Source organism: Desmodus rotundus, chromosome 2 (genome assembly GCF_022682495.2).
Source record: "Desmodus rotundus isolate HL8 chromosome 2, HLdesRot8A.1, whole genome shotgun sequence".
Classification (NCBI taxonomy): Eukaryota; Metazoa; Chordata; class Mammalia; order Chiroptera; family Phyllostomidae; genus Desmodus; species Desmodus rotundus.
In genome coordinates, this window is record NC_071388.1 from 50,561,994 (window position 1) to 50,577,612 (window position 15,619).

At 38.7% G+C, this 15,619-nt stretch overlaps 1 protein-coding gene across 4 annotated transcripts in view; it reads left to right on the forward strand.

The window, feature by feature from the left end:
- Positions 1-15,619, forward strand: part of OPA1 (OPA1 mitochondrial dynamin like GTPase) — a 92,033-nt gene that overhangs the window by 36,979 nt on the left and 39,435 nt on the right. For all 4 annotated transcript variants that reach the window (XM_024556336.4, XM_024556338.4, XM_024556337.4 and 1 more), the window contains 11 exons: positions 366-479; positions 4,872-4,952; positions 5,081-5,155; positions 5,689-5,760; positions 5,843-5,942; positions 6,280-6,410; positions 9,171-9,243; positions 9,341-9,413; positions 10,330-10,445; positions 11,310-11,374; positions 12,390-12,466. In XM_024556336.4, coding sequence (XP_024412104.1) covers positions 366-479; positions 4,872-4,952; positions 5,081-5,155; positions 5,689-5,760; positions 5,843-5,942; positions 6,280-6,410; positions 9,171-9,243; positions 9,341-9,413; positions 10,330-10,445; positions 11,310-11,374; positions 12,390-12,466 — 977 coding nt within the window. The remainder of the gene's footprint in view (positions 1-365; positions 480-4,871; positions 4,953-5,080; positions 5,156-5,688; positions 5,761-5,842; positions 5,943-6,279; positions 6,411-9,170; positions 9,244-9,340; positions 9,414-10,329; positions 10,446-11,309; positions 11,375-12,389; positions 12,467-15,619) is intronic.

The following is a 15,619-nucleotide window of genomic DNA, read 5'->3' on the forward strand; positions in this document are numbered from 1 at the left end:
GAGCAGTGGATTAAATTCAGCACATGAGTGAAATTTAACATCATAGAATTGAAAATGTCTTTGTAAAGAGTAAACTAACTATGGGAAATATTTGTGGAACATGAATGATTTGGTTTTAGAAATAGTGGTTTAAATTAACACAAGTTTTTAATAAAAATTTGGCTATAAATGGATCCAGTTCATGTTTTCCTATTTATATTTTCAATGTGCATACATGTATCAGCTATCATTTTTTTCATGGTTCATGCTATCATTTAACTAAGTATTTTAAAAGACTAAAAAAATCTCAGCAGCATTGCAAATGTATTTAAGTATATACACTCGTATCGAATAACATGAGTAAATGTGACTTGTTTTGTGGTAAGGTTGTTGTGGTTGGAGATCAGAGTGCAGGAAAAACTAGTGTGTTGGAAATGATTGCTCAAGCACGAATATTCCCACGAGGATCTGGGGAGATGATGACACGTTCCCCAGTAAAGGTAAGAAAATGGGCCATCTGAATGATGTTCTTTAGGAAAGGAACCACTTAAGTGAGCTTTGTGTATTGTGTTGAAGAATTTTAACTAAAGAAAGAATTGACACACAGCATTTGGAATTATATTATAGAAATCAGTAGAAGGCACAGCCAGCAGGCCAGTGTGACCGGAGCTGAGTGAGTAAGGAGAGAGTGATGAGAGAAGAGGACAGTGGCACAGGCTATACTTAGGCCTTTGGAGTTTACTCTGAGTAAGAGAATGAGAATCTTGGAATTAGAGTAAGTAAATATAGATAATTCTCTGGCTTTAATGTAAAAAACAGTAGGGAAATGGACAGTAGCAGTTGAAATATGTTGAGTCAGTGGAGTGTTTTTTAAGATATTTACATGCTATGTAAATATCTTAAAATGCTCTAGCTGGGAAAAAAAATGATGCAAGAGAGAGGGAACAAAGAGGGAGCAAAGTCATTGAGGTAAAAGAGGCTGGAACTCCGTGTACAAGTTGTCCATGTATAGAAGCACTAACAACTCATCCATGGTTACAGGAAGGAAACCCATGGCTACAGAGTCTGCCATTCACAGGGTATTTACTGGGTGCTTAACGTGTGCCAGCACTGTTCTAGGCGATGTGCTGGTAAACAAAGCAAAGACCTTTGCCATGACAGAGGATGAGTTCTAGTAGAGAGAGACAGATAAGTAAGAGACATGGTAAGTGACTAAGTCACATGGTATGTTAGAAGGTGGTAAGTGTGCAAAAAAGAAAAAAGTGGAGCCAGGCAGTGGGAATGATGGTGGGCAGTGGGAATGGGGGTGTTGGTCGCCTGCACTGAGAAGTGACAGTTGAACTATGACTTGCCGGAAGTGAGGGAGGGATTTGGGTGGCCATATAGTTGAAGAGTGTTTTCATACAGTTAGTGCAAAGCCTCTTATTAAGGTGACGATTATGTTCAAGGCCAGTGGTGAGAACAGTGAAGAGGAGCTAGGTGATCAGAGGATTAATGGGGGACAAGGGAGCAGATTATTAGAGGCTTGTAAGTCATTGTGCAAACTTTGGTTTTTATTTTGAGTAAAATGAGAGCCAATACAGGTTTTGAGCAGTAACAACATTACTTTTTAAAAGGACCACTATGACTGCTGTGTTGAAAATAGACATAGGCCCTGACCAGTGTGACTCAGTTGGTTGGGGGTCGTCCCACAAAGTGAAAGGTTGCCAGTTCGTTTCCTGGTCGGGGCACATGCCTAGGTTGCAGGTTTGGTCCCTAGACAGGGTGCATATGAGAGGCAACTGATTGATGTTTCTCTCTCACATTGATGATTCTCTCCCTCTCTTTTTCCCTCCCTTCCCCTCTCTCTCTCTATAAAAAAATAAAAGAAAAGAAAGAAAGAAAGAAAAGAAAAGAGACATAGGCAAGAGAGGTAGAACCAGGAAGACCAGGTAGGAAGCTGTTGGAGCATCCAGGTGATACTTGGACTGGAGAAGTAGCAGTGAAGGTGATAGAAAATGGTTGAATCTATTATGAAAGTAAAATCAACATGACTTTTTGACATATTTGATCATGGAAAGAGAGGAGATTAGCTGTCAGGATAGCTTGAGGGTTTTGGCCCAAATAAATTAAAGCATGTCATTGGCAGGGGGAAGTCTGGATTAGAGTGAGTTTGCTTGGGGAGGAAGATCAGGAATTTTGGGCTTGCTAAGGGGTGTTAACAAATCAGCAGTTGGATATACAAGTTTGGAGAGCAGTTTGAGCTAGAAACTTAAATTTAGGAGTCATGATCAAATGTCTAAAGGTAGTATGTAAAGCCATGATCTCACTGGATAGGATCACCGTGGGAGTGAGTAGAGATGGAGAAGACAGAACAAAGGATTGTGTCCCGGGCACCCTAACGTTAAGATATTGAGGGAGATGGAAACAATGAAGAAGCCTGCAAGGAAGAACCAGTGTGGCAGGAGGGAAACCAGAGTGGTGCAGTTGGTGTCGTGGAGGTCAGGAGGTGGAAATATTCAGGAGAAGGGAGTGATGGGCAAGGTCAGTGCCGTGATAATCAGGGGAAATGAAGACTGAGAACTGATTATTGAGTTTACAGTAGAGGCAAGTGAGTAGAAATGCAGAAGTTGCCTTCCGATTGCTTCCACTTCATCAGTGACCTCAGAACCTAGATTATCAGCTGTGAAGTAAAGAGCGGGGAGAATATTGAAAATTGAGTAAGAGGAAAGTGTGAAGTCCAGTCCAGGCAAGCGGCGAGTTGAGGAGGGAAGTCGAGAAATATTGGGATTGCTGAGGGTTACTAAAGCCCCATTAAGGTCTGTGGACACAAACTTAAGAGCAAACTGTGTGGTTGTGTTTTATTTTTCTTTTAGTTCAGCTGCTGGGTGTATTATAGAGTAACTGAGGAACTGGAAAATTGGTATCACCAAGAATGAATGCCCTAGTAGTGGCAGAAAGGGAGGCAATGAGACTGATGTTAAAATCTTTTAGAAATAGAGCCTGTTTATAACTGCAACCAGCATCCGGTGTGATTCATACAGAGTGCCATTTGGGGTCTGACTGTGATTTCAGCCATGTTGTGTTGAGCTAGTTTCTTTTTCATTGTTCAGTGGGAAAGGTTTTCAACTGGTGCGCCACAAGAATTTGCAAACATGCAACACCTGACTAGTCAGGGGCCCTGACCTCTTTTCCCTCAGATTGTCAAATAGAAAAATGACAGCAGCCAACACAACAATAGCCATCTGGTGCAAATGAACCAAAATTACACCTATTTTTTTCAGATTGGCAAAAAATATATCATTTTTGGTATGGCACAGAATTTTAGTAATTAGCTTATGTGTGCCATGAGACGAAAAAGGTTAAAAATTGCTGTTGTATGGTGGTGTTTGAATGTACCACACTTTACAGATCCATTTTATATTGATGGGTATTTGGGATGCTTTTAATGTAGAAAGAAAAAAATGAACTGACTGTACCTCATATCATGCTCTGTAGACGGTAACATTGTAAACCAACCCCGTACATCGTGATCAGCACCCTAATTGTAGTGGCTACGGTGATGTTACATTTTAGGAAGAGCTCACTTTCTTCATGCAGCATGGACAGAAAGCCTTGAAACCCACAAGGCTGGTTTCTTTCCAGTTTGCCCTCACTCCTCTAGTATTTCTCAGGAATTCTCTTCCTTGGTAGACTCTGAACTCTGCATGTCTGTCTCCCCTGAGGACTGAGCCTGACTTAGCATGTTAGCCTCGCTAGCAGCTTCTTTCCACTGCATTTCTTAATGTGCAAATACCTTAAAGGGAAATTGTGTACAGACTGTGGGGCTTGGAATTTGGAGATTCATTTCTGCTGTGCATTTTTGTCTGGGTTCTCTGGGACTTTGGCACCTTAAGTCATGGCTGCTTGATAACCCTGGCTTCTCAACCCAGCATAACTGCTGTAAGTCTTAAACTTTTCTCTCCGGCCGCTCTGTGCCACAAATCAGCAAATGCCCTGAGGGAAAATGGCAGCAGGAATATGCCCCCCAAATCCTTTGGGGTCTTGGACTCAGGCTAGATTGCTCTCTGATGCCTTCAAACAGCTGGTTTTGGTTTGTCATCTAACCTGTTTACCTAATCTTAGTAGAAGGAATTGTGTTTTAAAATCGGATTGTTATAGTGAAGCTTGAAAAGTTACATTTAAAAAATCAAGGAATGTGAAGTTAAGAAATTGAAACTACTGCCTGTTAATCTGTAAGTTGTTAGAGAGTTTTTCCCTCAAACGATGCTCCTTGGGGGAAGGCCGCCTCAGCTCTCCTGTAGTGAGTACCACTCTCTTCTTTGGCACCCTGGGTTTTGCTGCACTGTCCTGATATCTCTGTATCTATCTGTCCAAGCATGAATATATACATACACACATATATATATTCATATATATTCATATATATTTACATATATATAAAAAATCTAAACCAGGGACAGTCACTTCTTCATGTGTCCCCCACCTACAACACGTGGCACAGTTAGCTCTCAGTAACAGATGTTAAATAGGTGAATTGTCCTTTACCTGAATTTACATGTGAAGTTAAATGCAAGATTTTCAATTGATGGTTTTGTGTTCGGTACTGTATACAACACTGAATGTGACACAAGAAGGGCAGCAGCATTGTAGGTCATGAAAGATATAAAGTAGTCAGCACCCTAGTTGGGCAATCACAATACGTGTGACAGATGTGTGGACAACACAGGTAGAGAGTTCTGTGGTCCCCGAGCTGCCCTGTTGACAGCCCCCGGGGATGCTCCCGACGTGTGTAGAATGAAGGGGTGCCTGGATGTGTGCAACGCAGTGGCCCTGTCTAGACCGGGTCAGCGCTGTGGGGGTTAATACAGATCGTAACTGCATCACTGCATCTCAGTTTCTCTTCATTTCAGGTGACTCTGAGTGAGGGCCCTCACCACGTAGCCCTGTTTAAAGATAGTTCTCGAGAGTTTGATCTTACCAAAGAGGAAGATGTAAGTAACATTTGTGTGAGGTTTATATGTGCAAGTTGATAGCCTGCATGAGCTTATACAAGACAACTGAATGGAGTTATTATTTAACTGAAGATTTTCTCAGGACTTTGTTGTTTTTCTACTTACAGCTTGCAGCATTAAGACATGAAATAGAACTTCGAATGAGGAAAAATGTGAAAGAAGGCTGTACTGTTAGCCCTGAGGTAAGTGTTGCAATTCATTTCAACAGTGCTTTGTGGAAATCTAACGGTTATGATTTGAAATAAGTCATGGTTTGGCATTGACATTTAGATTGCTGCTCTTCCGAGATAACATATTTTTTTTAATATTCCAAATAATGTATCACTTGTGGGTAATTATCTAGCAGCAACACCTGGGAACATTTTAGGAACCCACATTCTAAGGCTTCACGCAGGACAGACCAGATGATAAATTGAATCTGGGGCGCACCAGTGTGCTCTGACAGCTCCCCGGGGACTCTGGTCAGCCCTGCAGCTAGAGAGCCGCTGCTCTGGTCAGGTCTCCTCCTTTACACGAAAAGACATGGAAACCTAGAGAGATTTACTGACTTTCCCAAAATGTAGTTACGTTTAGGATCCAAAACAAATAACATATTTTTCTGAGCACCATATCTGAATGGATGAGGTACAGAATTTTCAGAATATATATCACCAGAGAATTCTTAACAGGCTTCCTCCAAATTAGTTTTTCTTTTCCTTTTTCTCCCCCTGAGTAGACCATATCTCTGAACGTGAAAGGCCCTGGACTGCAGAGGATGGTGCTTGTCGACTTACCAGGCGTGATTAGTGTAAGTATGTATAGAACTTAGGTTCTGTCTTATTCCTGTTGTGGAAAGTGTTTGTAGTGACACTGAAATCCTTTTCTTTAAGACTGTGACGTCAGGCATGGCTCCCGACACAAAGGAAACTATTTTCAGTATCAGCAAAGCTTATATGCAGAACCCTAATGCCATCATCCTGTGCATTCAAGGTAAATCTTACCAGAGGATTTTAATTGCACTGATAAGCTTCCTTTAGCAGTCCAAACTCTGCTGTAAATATGCAGGTTACGTAAACATACAAGACGAATATGTTTTGCCAGCTCTTCCTTACTCATTTTACCAGTAAGTAGAATTGAGGTTGGGGGTATTTTGAATAATTTCATCGTAGGCATCATAGAACTTTTTATTGGCTAGTATATCTTTTCATAACAAAGATGTATTAAGAGAAACTGCCTTTGTGTCTATAATGTAGACACAAAGATGTAGCTTGTGGGCGTTTGTAAAATCCACTTTGCGATTGTCAAGTCCTGGTTTGAATGGTTTCAGATGGATCTGTGGATGCCGAGCGCAGCATTGTTACAGACTTGGTCAGTCAGATGGACCCTCACGGGAAAAGGACGATCTTCGTTTTGACCAAAGTAGACCTGGCAGAGAAGAACGTGGCCAGTCCGAGCAGGGTGAGGCCGCAGATGCTCTGTGCAAGCTCCAGCTGGGGCAGGGGCTGTTTGTACACTAAAAAAATCCGTATGGAATACTTTATGGATTTCTCTTGATTCTCTGTAAAAACTAAGCACTGGAAAGTTACAGTGAAGTACTTAGGTACAATTTTGAGGTATAAATAAAATTCCATAATTATAGTTAATTTGCTTCACAAATACTTAAACTGCTTATGTTGCATACTCTACTTTAAATAATTTTGTATGCTGACATACAGTCATTAACCTTATTTGTCATTTTTCTCTTTTTAAAATCTCTAATTGTTGTTCATAAATTGGTTTAAAACTAGTGACAATACAGATTCCTTTTGGACTTTATGCCTTTTTTTTTTCTGTAGATTAACATCTTTCCTAACTGATCAAAGACTGTGTGGCAGCGTTTTACATTAGAGAAGGCATGAGATTAGATGCCAGGTGTCAGCATTCTTGTCTGTGCTCCACCACCAAAGGAGTGTGTGCTTGGGCAAATCCTGTTACTTTTCAGTAATTAGTGCACGATCCATCCAGTGATTGTCAACTGGCGTGCTGCTGCGGGCACACGGGTGCGCCACTAGAATTTTTAAAACATGCAATACTTGACTAGTCAGGGGCACTGACCTGTTCTAACTCACATTGTCAAATAAAAAATAACAGCCAATACAACAATAGCCATTTGGTGTGAATGAATCAAAATGATACCTATTTTTTTGGTGTGTTGCAGAATTTTAGTAATTAGCTTATGCATGCCATGAGATGGAAAAGGTTGAAAATGTCTGGTCTAGGTAATCTCTAGGATCATTTTCATTTTGCAATTCTGTGACTTTGACTTCTGTACATAGTGGTCAATGTTCTTCCTCTCTGCCTCTTGTAGCAAGGAAAGGACTTTATTTCAAGGTAGCGTGTATAAGGTAGTGTTATTAAGGTTCAGGTCTTGACTTGGGTCATGCTCTCTATGTAATTGTAAAGGTGCTGTGGTTCAGAGGGCAGAAACTGTAGCCAGATTGCTTGGTTTCAAATCCTAGCTCTACTCTTTGTTAGCTGTGTAACGTTGGATAAGTTATTTAACATCTTAGTGCTTTAGGCTCTCATTTGTTGGAAATGAAGATGTGAATGGTATGAGCTCACAAGCTATGAAGGTTTAATGAGTTAAATATTTGTTTTAAAAATGGTCAAAATAATGCTTGGCACAAAAGTTTATATACATGGTGGCTGTTGTGTTCTCATTATTGTTATATCTTTATCCCTCATGGAATAGATGTAAGCGCCCATCCCTCATGCTACTGCTTAGAATTTGTCTCCTTTCCACCTGAGACTTTTTGAGACTGTGCCTCTCTGTTGGGCTTCCGAGACAGATCACTCCTACGTTATTGGCTGATTGTCTAGAAGGACTCGCAGGACTAAAGCACATAGTCATACTTAACACCTAAGATTTATTACAATGAAAGAAGACAAAGCAAAGGGAGAAGGCACAAGAGATGATGTCTAGAGGAAACCAGACTCATGTTTTCCCAGTAGAGTCACAGAGGACATGCCTAGTCCCGCCAGCAACAGGTTACTCATTAAAGACTCAGCACCTAAGGTTTTATTGGGGCCTGGTTATGTGGGCACCCTCAAGTACCAAAATTCCAGACGCCCAAAGGAAAGCAGATGTTCAGCATAAACCACACTGCTTGCACAATGAGCTACTGTTATTTAAGGAAAGTTTTATATTGATGTAGGGAATTGTTTACTAGCTAAGTTCCCAGATACCAGGCTAGGACAAGCAGGCCTCTCTAAGGACAGCAGTCTCAGGCCTGCTGTGTTAACTCTTTTAACTCTATGGCCTTTGCTTTGCCTTATTTTATGGGTGAGGCCTGCTGGGGCAGTAATGGTACTGGTATGGACAGGGGGAGAAGTGAGGCAAAAGCAGATTTTTGTGCTTTCTGCCCATCTCTTCAATCCTTTCATTTCTTTGTCCTATTTTCTAAGATAGTGAGTCTGTACTTCTTTTGAAATGCAATTGAAGCTTATATAGCAGTCCTTTTTTATATCAGAGTCATCATTAGCTTAGGGATGTGACCTTAGTAGAGGAAGGATTCTTACATCAGTAAGTCTTCAACTGAATGGGCTTCTGGTGAAGGAACTCTGACATTGTGTGAATGGTAGATCTCTGTGCAAATGTGCATTTTTCTGGGAGCAAAGTCTGTAGTTTTCGTTACATTTAGAAAAATATTTTTCACCCTAAAAGAGTTGAGAACCCATGGATTCAATTTTTTTTTTTAAGTTAAAAAAAAAGACAGTTCAACCTGGTTAGACTTTAGATATTTGAGGAAGAATATGGGGAGATAATAGCAACTACCATTTACTGAATCTTCTGCACTCCTGGCACTGTGTTAAGTATCATTATCACTTCTTAACATCCACTTTGAACAAGTTGTAGTGTATTCACGCCATAGAGCTAGTTAAGTGGCCGAGTAGAAATTCAAACAAAGGCCTGACTCCAAAGCACTACGCATCATTGCAGGTTTTAATTTTGGCGCTTGTGTTTTAATAATACATTTTTAATATAATAAAATTAAATGTATTTAGTTTTTACTCAAATAGCAATTGAAATGCATTTTAATATTTTTGTATAGATTTACATATTTAAATAAACATATACATATATAGCATTATTAAATTTGCTTTCTAAATAGTATATAATGCTCTTTAAAATTATGTAAACCTTCATCTCACATTTATTCTTCTCACTTTTAAAAATAGATTCAGCAGATAATTGAAGGAAAACTCTTCCCAATGAAGGCTCTGGGTTATTTTGCTGTTGTAACAGGAAAAGGTATGCAAAGATGGATTGCTATAATTGAAGTTTTTGTTGTTTTCAAGTAATAAACATTAATTTTCTTAGCGAGAACTTTACCATCATCTTTCCCTAGGCAACAGCTCTGAAAGCATAGAAGCGATAAGAGAATATGAAGAAGAATTTTTTCAGAATTCAAAACTCCTAAAGTAGGTATCTTGTCTAAAAATTTAAAGATGTTACAGTGAGGGGCTAGTTTAAAAGTTAGTTTATAATTGTTAGTTTGACATTGACTTTCCCGAATTCTTCCCAAATGGTGATCTGTGTGTACTAAGCAAGTCCTCTAGCTACTCTAACGGAGTAGGGAGCAGATCATCAATCACATGGCGTAGTGCCTGCTGCTGTAGCAAACCGTCCCTGGCAGTGTGGGTGCTGAAAGACCGCGTGGACACCTCTGAAGTGGATTTTATATAAAGTGACTTTTAAAAACATACACTTACATTGTAAATACATTTAGCCTTTTCACTTACAGTATTAGGGAAGGTGGAAATGGGACTGGGGATGTCAAAGGGATATCCCTAAATAGATATTGACAGAAATTAACAGAAAATAAATAAGATACTAACAGAAAAGCAAAAGGAAGAGCTAAAGAATGACTGATTTATAGTAAAACTTTACATGTAGAGAGTCTCTTGAAGTGGAAAAGTATGCTCTATATTGGTGTAGTAAATCAAGGTAGTTCTTATAATCTCAAGTATTATCCAGTGGAATAGGAGCTGGCAAGCATATAGAACTGCTGTCCAACACAGTACAGTAATCACTACCCTTGCATGTTTATTTAAATCTAAATTAATTAACATCAAATAAAATTAAAACTTCAGTTCTCATTCACACTAGCCATACACTTCAAGGGCTCAATAACCCCATCTGGCTTTTAGTGCCTGCCCTATTGTAGAGTTCAGATATAGAACATTTTCTTCATCGCAGAAAATTTGTATTCCACAATGTTGATATAAAATGTATACATGGCTATTCTCATTAGCTTCCCATAATAAGCACATTCTCAAACTTAGTATAGCCCTTTTGCCGTTTGGCATATACTTTAACTCTTGTTACTTTTTACAGGGCAAGCATGCTAAAGGCACACCAAGTGACTACAAGAAATTTAAGCCTTGCTGTATCGGACTGCTTTTGGAAAATGGTACGAGAGTCGGTTGAACAACAGGCTGATAGTTTTAAAGGTAAGTTGGGTTTTTGAAATAAGGCAACACATTTAGATATCGCATTAGCTGGCAATTTTAGACATCCATCAGGTTCTTTACTCCCTTTCCTTAACAGTTGTGTTTTAGCTCACTTACGATTAGATAGTATGTGGAAAGCAGAAAAAATACAATCTTCAGTTGTGGCACTACACGAACAGGATGTTTCCTTTCACAGGAAATACTGCTGGGAGCATGTGGGAGTTTAAACACATTATAAAGTTTACAGTAATATAGGGGAGAAAATGCTTAGTAAACTACAGTGAAGTCGGAGTCCCCCTGTAAGGAGGAAAGAGGAAATGTATTAGGAATCAGAGCAGCCTGTGCTTCAGCTCGTTCCTGAGTCCTGTACTTTCCTACTCCATGGCTTCCATAGTTTCATTTGGTGAGAGTGTACATTTCTTTCTTTTCCCATTTAGATATCCTCCCTATTTATTCCATTTAGTCCCTGAGCGGCCTTGTAAGTACTGTTATTATTCCCATTTCACAGAAGAGAAAGTTGAGGCACAGAGTACCTTGTCCAAGTAACATACCCAGTGTTACACAGCGCAGACCCAGGATTTGAATCTTAGTGGTGTGAACCCTAAGTCCATGCCCTTAGCCGCTGTACTAAACTGTTTCGGTTGTGTGTTTTGTGGGTCGAAAATGGAGAAACTAGAGTCAAGGAGATTAGTTTGGAAAATGTGCAGTAATGAGATTCGGAGATGTTGAGGGCCCAGAGTACTCAGGAGATACAGGTGCACACTTGTATTCAGGTAATGCAGGAGATTTGCAAGGTAGCCTTTAGCCACGGCATCTGGGAAGAAAGACAGTCCTCAAACCTGAACGTCTTTCCTTCTTCCTCAGCAACACGTTTTAACCTTGAAACTGAGTGGAAGAATAACTATCCTCGCCTGAGAGAACTTGACCGGGTAATATTTGTGCGCTTCATGTATTTTGAGTATATGTAATCGAGATTTTCAACTGGTGTGCTGCAACAATTTTTAAAACATGTAATACCTGACAATTTAGTCAGGGGCACTGACCTCTTTTCCATTAGTGTGAAATCAAAAAATGGCAACAGCCAGCACAACAATAGCCATCAGGTGTGAATGAATCAAATTATACCTATTTTTTTGGTCAGATTGACAAAAGATACATTTTGGGCATGCCACAGAATTTTGGTAATTAATTTTTTGTGTGCCATGAGGTGAGGTGAAAAGGGTTGAAAACCGCTGGTCTGATCTGGTGTCATGCTCCGACAGGAGTTACGTGGCGGGGGAAATCGGGTGAGCTAAACTGCTTTGGGTTTGACCGTGATTACTCATTTAGATCTGCGAGGATACATTTCCAGGAGCAGTTATCATTTCTACAGCAATTTAAATTATTTTTCATAATATTAAAACATAATTAGGGATCACGGGATGTCAAAACAAGCATTGAAAAATATTTTCTGAGATGAATATTTTTAAAGGCCTTAGAGAATTAATATATTTATGTAATGTAAACTTTTAAAAATTATACATCAGTTTTTTTTACCTTTTCAACATTTATTGTGGAAGAATATACTTTAGTGGGATTTAAATTCTAGTTTTTCTTGATTTTAAAATGCCGTTGTTTACAGCATTAGTTTACTAATACACTAAATTAATGTATATTGATACTTTCATGTAACATTTGTGTGAAAAATTTATCTGAACAAATGTTATGTGAAAACCTTTCAGAATTAAGGGAATAAGGTAGACATTTGTGTCCTCGTCTGGATATTGGGATTTTTAAAAAAGAGATTAGGATGGAAGAGCATTATTTGCTGGTCACGCGTGCTTCAGACCTGCGCTCATCCTGCTGGCTTGTCAGAGGCCTTCTCTTTAGTTCTCTCTGAAAACCCTGGCAGAGCACATTGACTGTCCCACGAAAATCTTACTTGCTTGTATCTCTGTTGCCTAGAATGAACTATTTGAAAAAGCCAAAAATGAAATCCTCGATGAAGTTATCAGTCTGAGCCAGGTTACACCAAAACATTGGTGAGTATTTGACCTTTTCTCAAAGACTTTACTATGTCAATTATAATGAAATGCTCAAATTTAGATTGATAAAGCAGTGATTTATTGGAGCCTTGGCTCATCCCCCAAAACATAGGCAAGAACATAAAAGAATGTAATCACTATTCTAGTCAAATTAACTACTTATATAGTGTAAATTATATATTTAATATCTTTTAGAAGAGATATTCTGAAAGATAGCTTTATACTTTTTTTAAATCTTGCTTCATCTTAGGCTTTTCTTTACCTTTTATATGTTTTGTACAAATCACATTTCAAATTGAATCCTATATGAATTGTTTTTTAATAGCAAGTAAATGTATCCTTTTGAAAAACACTCATGCAAATCTTTCAAGGCGAACTATCACCTTCGGTTTATGTGTCATGTAAATTTGGGCACTCTCAGATGTGTTGGAGTGGGGCAGTGTAGCCAGAGTATCTCAAGTAAACTAGGTCTAAATGGCCTTGAGATTTTTGCAGTCATATGTTAATTAACAAATTCCTTGTGCATGTCTTATCTTTCTAATGAAGTCTGTAGTATTTTAAAGAATTTATCACTCTTAGAGCATAATTATTCTCCCTGCCATTCATTACAAGTAATTTCTGTACCTCTTCTGTTTGCTCGGTTGAAGATTATCAAAATCGACCCTATGTAGTAGTGTCCATTACTTAGGTTTGAATTCGGTATTTCTAGTTTCCCCATCTTGGTGCCCTTTCTTCCTCAAGAGTGAACCCTTTTCTCTCATCAGATAGTCACAATTGATCTTGATCTCCTCTCCTTATCAAAAAAGAAAAGGATTCTGATCTGTACTTACTGACTGATTAGATATAACACAACTTATCTTTGTTTTTGTTTGTGTTGTAAGCCAGTTCTTTGGCTTTCTGTAAACCAGTTCATTTTTGATGTTGCAAGAGAGAGATGTGTGTGCATGTTCAGGGTCTGTCCGAAAAGTATCCGGTCATGTACTATGAAAAAGCAACATTTACTGGAGAAGATAAAAGGTACAAGAAACATTGTACACAGGACAATGACGCCTTAGTCCTCTTCAAAGTAGGCATCTTGGGACCTCACACAGTTCTCCCAATTGCCACCAGCTGCCCTGTCATATTTTCTTGAATCTCATCAACAGTCTGAAATCTCTTCCTTTTCAAAGATGATTTTAGTTTTGGGAAAAGCCAGAAGTTGCAGGGCACCAAATAGGGCAACTAGGTCACCTGGGTGGTTTGATGTTTCACCAAAACATCCTGCATGAAATGTGATGCATGAGCAGGTGTGTTGTCGTGATGAAGCTGCCAATCACCACTTGCCCATAGCTGCAGTCTTCTGACTCATCTGAATAGTTTCCCTGGATGAACATTCAAGTTTAACGCAAAATTGTACGCAGATTCATTGCTCTACTCACTCATTTTGAATGCAACAGCCACACAGTACACATGCTCACTCAATAACATCCACCACCCCCACTGACTAGTACAGTGAAGTCATCATTGTTCTCACATGGGCATTCCAGTCCACTCTCCTTGGCTGCCAGGTTACATTGATGTCATGCAAATTGTTCTCATTATATTAGAAATGGTTGGACTTTTTCTGGACAGACCTTGTGTGTGTGTGTGTTCCCACAGAGAATGAATATAATACTACTTGCCTTACTTGGTTGTATGAGGATAATGTACATAAAAGGTGATTTGTAAACTATAATAACTAGTAATGCCATTTATGGGAGAAAAATATGGTGCTTCTGTACATTTCTGATACGATCAAATGGCATGGTTGGTTTTTATTGGACAAGTCAAGTCTGAAATCAAAGTATACCAGCACTAGAGCAAGCCTTGAAGATAAATCTCCTTTGTTTAACACATAGGTGGTCCAGCAGAATCGTGAAGGGACAGGAAACCTGTACTGCCAGATTGCCTGTTGAGATTGCAAGGGAGAGAACTAGGACCTCTGGCTGCTAGAGATTTATTCTGTGTGCTGCTGGATCAGATGATTTTGTACATGTTCATCATTTTTCTCCCAGGCTCTATAGCTTAACACAAGCATAGATCAAAATACCATGTCCTAATCTTAACTGTTCATGCCACGTTGAATTCAACTGCAATGAACCCAAAATGTTTTATTTTTGTGACATAGTTGATGCTATGTCTTAGGTAGTATCTTTCTGCTGCATAATGCCTGATGTGATATTTTACAATACATGCCTGAGATGCTTCTAATTATTTAAATCACAGGGCTTTTTAATCTGTATATGGTGATCTGGAAGCAGTGTTATAAGCATTTTATGTCCTAACATAGAATGTTACGTTCTTATATATATTCCACTATACTTTAATAATACTTTAAGAAAGTTATTGGGGGGATTAGGCTTGACATACGGTGTATTATAGTGAGAAATAGCCTCTCAACATTTTCATGCAATATACCTGATCATCAGGAATCAATTACTGACATTAAGCAGGAGATAATTGATATATCATTAATATTATGTGACCATCATCATAGATATATTTTTTATTTGTAATTTAGAAGGATAGCTGGCTGGATTTATAGAAACACACTTTTTTAAAAGAAATAGTATCATAATATGAATCCAATGTTTGGTGTAAGGTATTAAGTTTATTTTGTTGAAGTTAAAGACCATTTGATAAGCAGAATGGTTTTGTACATTGTAGTATTATATTACAGTAGAAATTAGTTTGGGAGATGCCAAATAAATATTTTCTTGAGATTTCAACTTTTTTTCTTGATTGAAGTAGTTGTCTTTTTCTTATAGAGATTTGTATTCCTGTAAGATAACCTTTATGGCAGAATTTTCAACTTAATTGCACATCTTTTATATTGTTATCTTAGTCATGAAGTGTTGAACATTACCTAGCAATATCCTGTAATATGTCTGTGCTGTGGTTGATAAACTGTTAAAATTATACCAACTTTTCAGTCTTGGACTCCAGTTCACAGTCAGCACATATAATGTATAAATTAATAACAAGCAAACAAGCCAATGAAAAGGTGCTTAGAATTATTAGTTGATGCACATCTCAGCCCGCAAGATCTGCTGTTGAGGTTTCAGTATTCCAGTACACATACATGGACTACAGAGGTCCTGTGGGGGAAAAGGGATGGCACGGCCATTCTCT